Below are 1,321 nucleotides of genomic sequence, written 5' to 3'. Positions count from 1 at the left end.
CCTCTGCCTCTGCCTGGTGTCACCTACTGTTGTGCTATGAGCATGATGACAAATCAATGACTGTCATCACCGGGTTTTCTTCTCAGCTTTGGGTTCAAATAACTGCATTGGCCACGGCTAGAAATAGAGATGTTTTTCAATTTAAGGTGGGCGTTCAGGTGAGTTGCACTGTTAAGTCAGTGGAGCCTCTTGTTAGATTCAGGTCATTTTGGTCAGAAAATTAGATGATTGTCATTGGGGCACAAGAGTGTTTGAAAGAGATTCTGTGTCTTTTGTCCATGTGAGAAAGTTGTGTCTCTTTACAACAGACATTTCTGACACAAGGGCTTCTGAGGTAAGTGCAGAGTCAGGAATCCAGTGGATCCCTGAGGGAAACTGTGACATGAAGAGGAAACCACTCAGGAAACCAGCCCAAACCTCCAACTGCACCTGCTGCTGAGATGGTCCTTGTGTTCAGGGATGCTGAGCGCCACTTGGTGGTCACAGTCCATTCTGCAGGGATGTTTGTGTCTGGGCTCACACTGACTTCCCCTCACTGTGTCTTGCACAGTAATACATGGCCGTGTCCTCAGACTTGAGGCCATTGATCTGCAGATAGGCCGTGCTGACAGAGGTGTCCATGGAGAAGACAAATCTTTCTGAGAAGCCCTGGGCATATGTGGGTTTCCCAGTTTCTGTGTTGATCCAGCCCATATACTGCAGGCCCTTTCCTGGGGCCTGTCTCACCCACCGCATAGAGTAGCTGGTGAAGGTGTACCCAGAAGCCTTGCAGGAGACCTTCACAGAGGCACCAGGCTTCCTCACCTCAGCCCCAGACTGCACCAGCTGCACCTGGGAGTGGACACCTGTGGAGAGGAGACAGAAGTGGGTAGATATCCCCCTTGACTCTCCCTGGTCCCTTTCTCAACCCAGACACTGGGGAGCCCCTTACCTGTAGCCATGGCCACCAGGAAGAGGGTTATCCAACTCCAGTCCATGGTGAGGGCTGTGATGTGAGCACTCTGTAGGGGAGAGTATGGCTGTGGCTGATACCCTCAGTGCATAGACTTCTCCATATTTAATCCAGTCTGCCTCCTCTCTTTTGCATATTCATGAGGCAGACTATTTCATAGCTGAGGTCTTGACCCCACCTGAGAGAAGATGGTTGACACATGGGAACAGGCTCAGTGGGAGTCTGAGTGTACAAGTCCTAATCTTGGGTGGAGAAGGTGAATCATCTGCTAGGTTCCTGACCACTGTGCAGACTGAGGAACCAGCCCCACAGGACATTCTCACCTTTGTGGGCCCACCTTTGGGTGACATAGGGCCACCTGGAGCAGCT

The 1,321-nt window shown here is 51.2% G+C and overlaps 1 gene segment (V, D, J or C); it reads right to left on the bottom strand.

The window, feature by feature from the left end:
* Positions 1–532: 532 nt before the first annotated feature.
* LOC102761698 lies at positions 533–1,006 on the bottom strand (the record flags this gene model as incomplete). The annotated part of the segment is given in 2 exon segments: positions 533–845; positions 932–1,006. Coding segments are annotated over 2 exon segments (359 nt in total), but the record flags the coding sequence as incomplete, so codon positions are not given.
* Positions 1,007–1,321: the final 315 nt, after the last annotated feature.

The sequence above is a fragment of the Myotis davidii genome, unplaced genomic scaffold (assembly GCF_000327345.1).
Source record: "Myotis davidii unplaced genomic scaffold, ASM32734v1 scaffold3183, whole genome shotgun sequence".
NCBI lineage: Eukaryota > Metazoa > Chordata > Mammalia > Chiroptera > Vespertilionidae > Myotis > Myotis davidii.
Note: the sequence above shows the minus strand (reverse complement) of the source record. Positions and strands in the feature narration are given on the sequence as shown.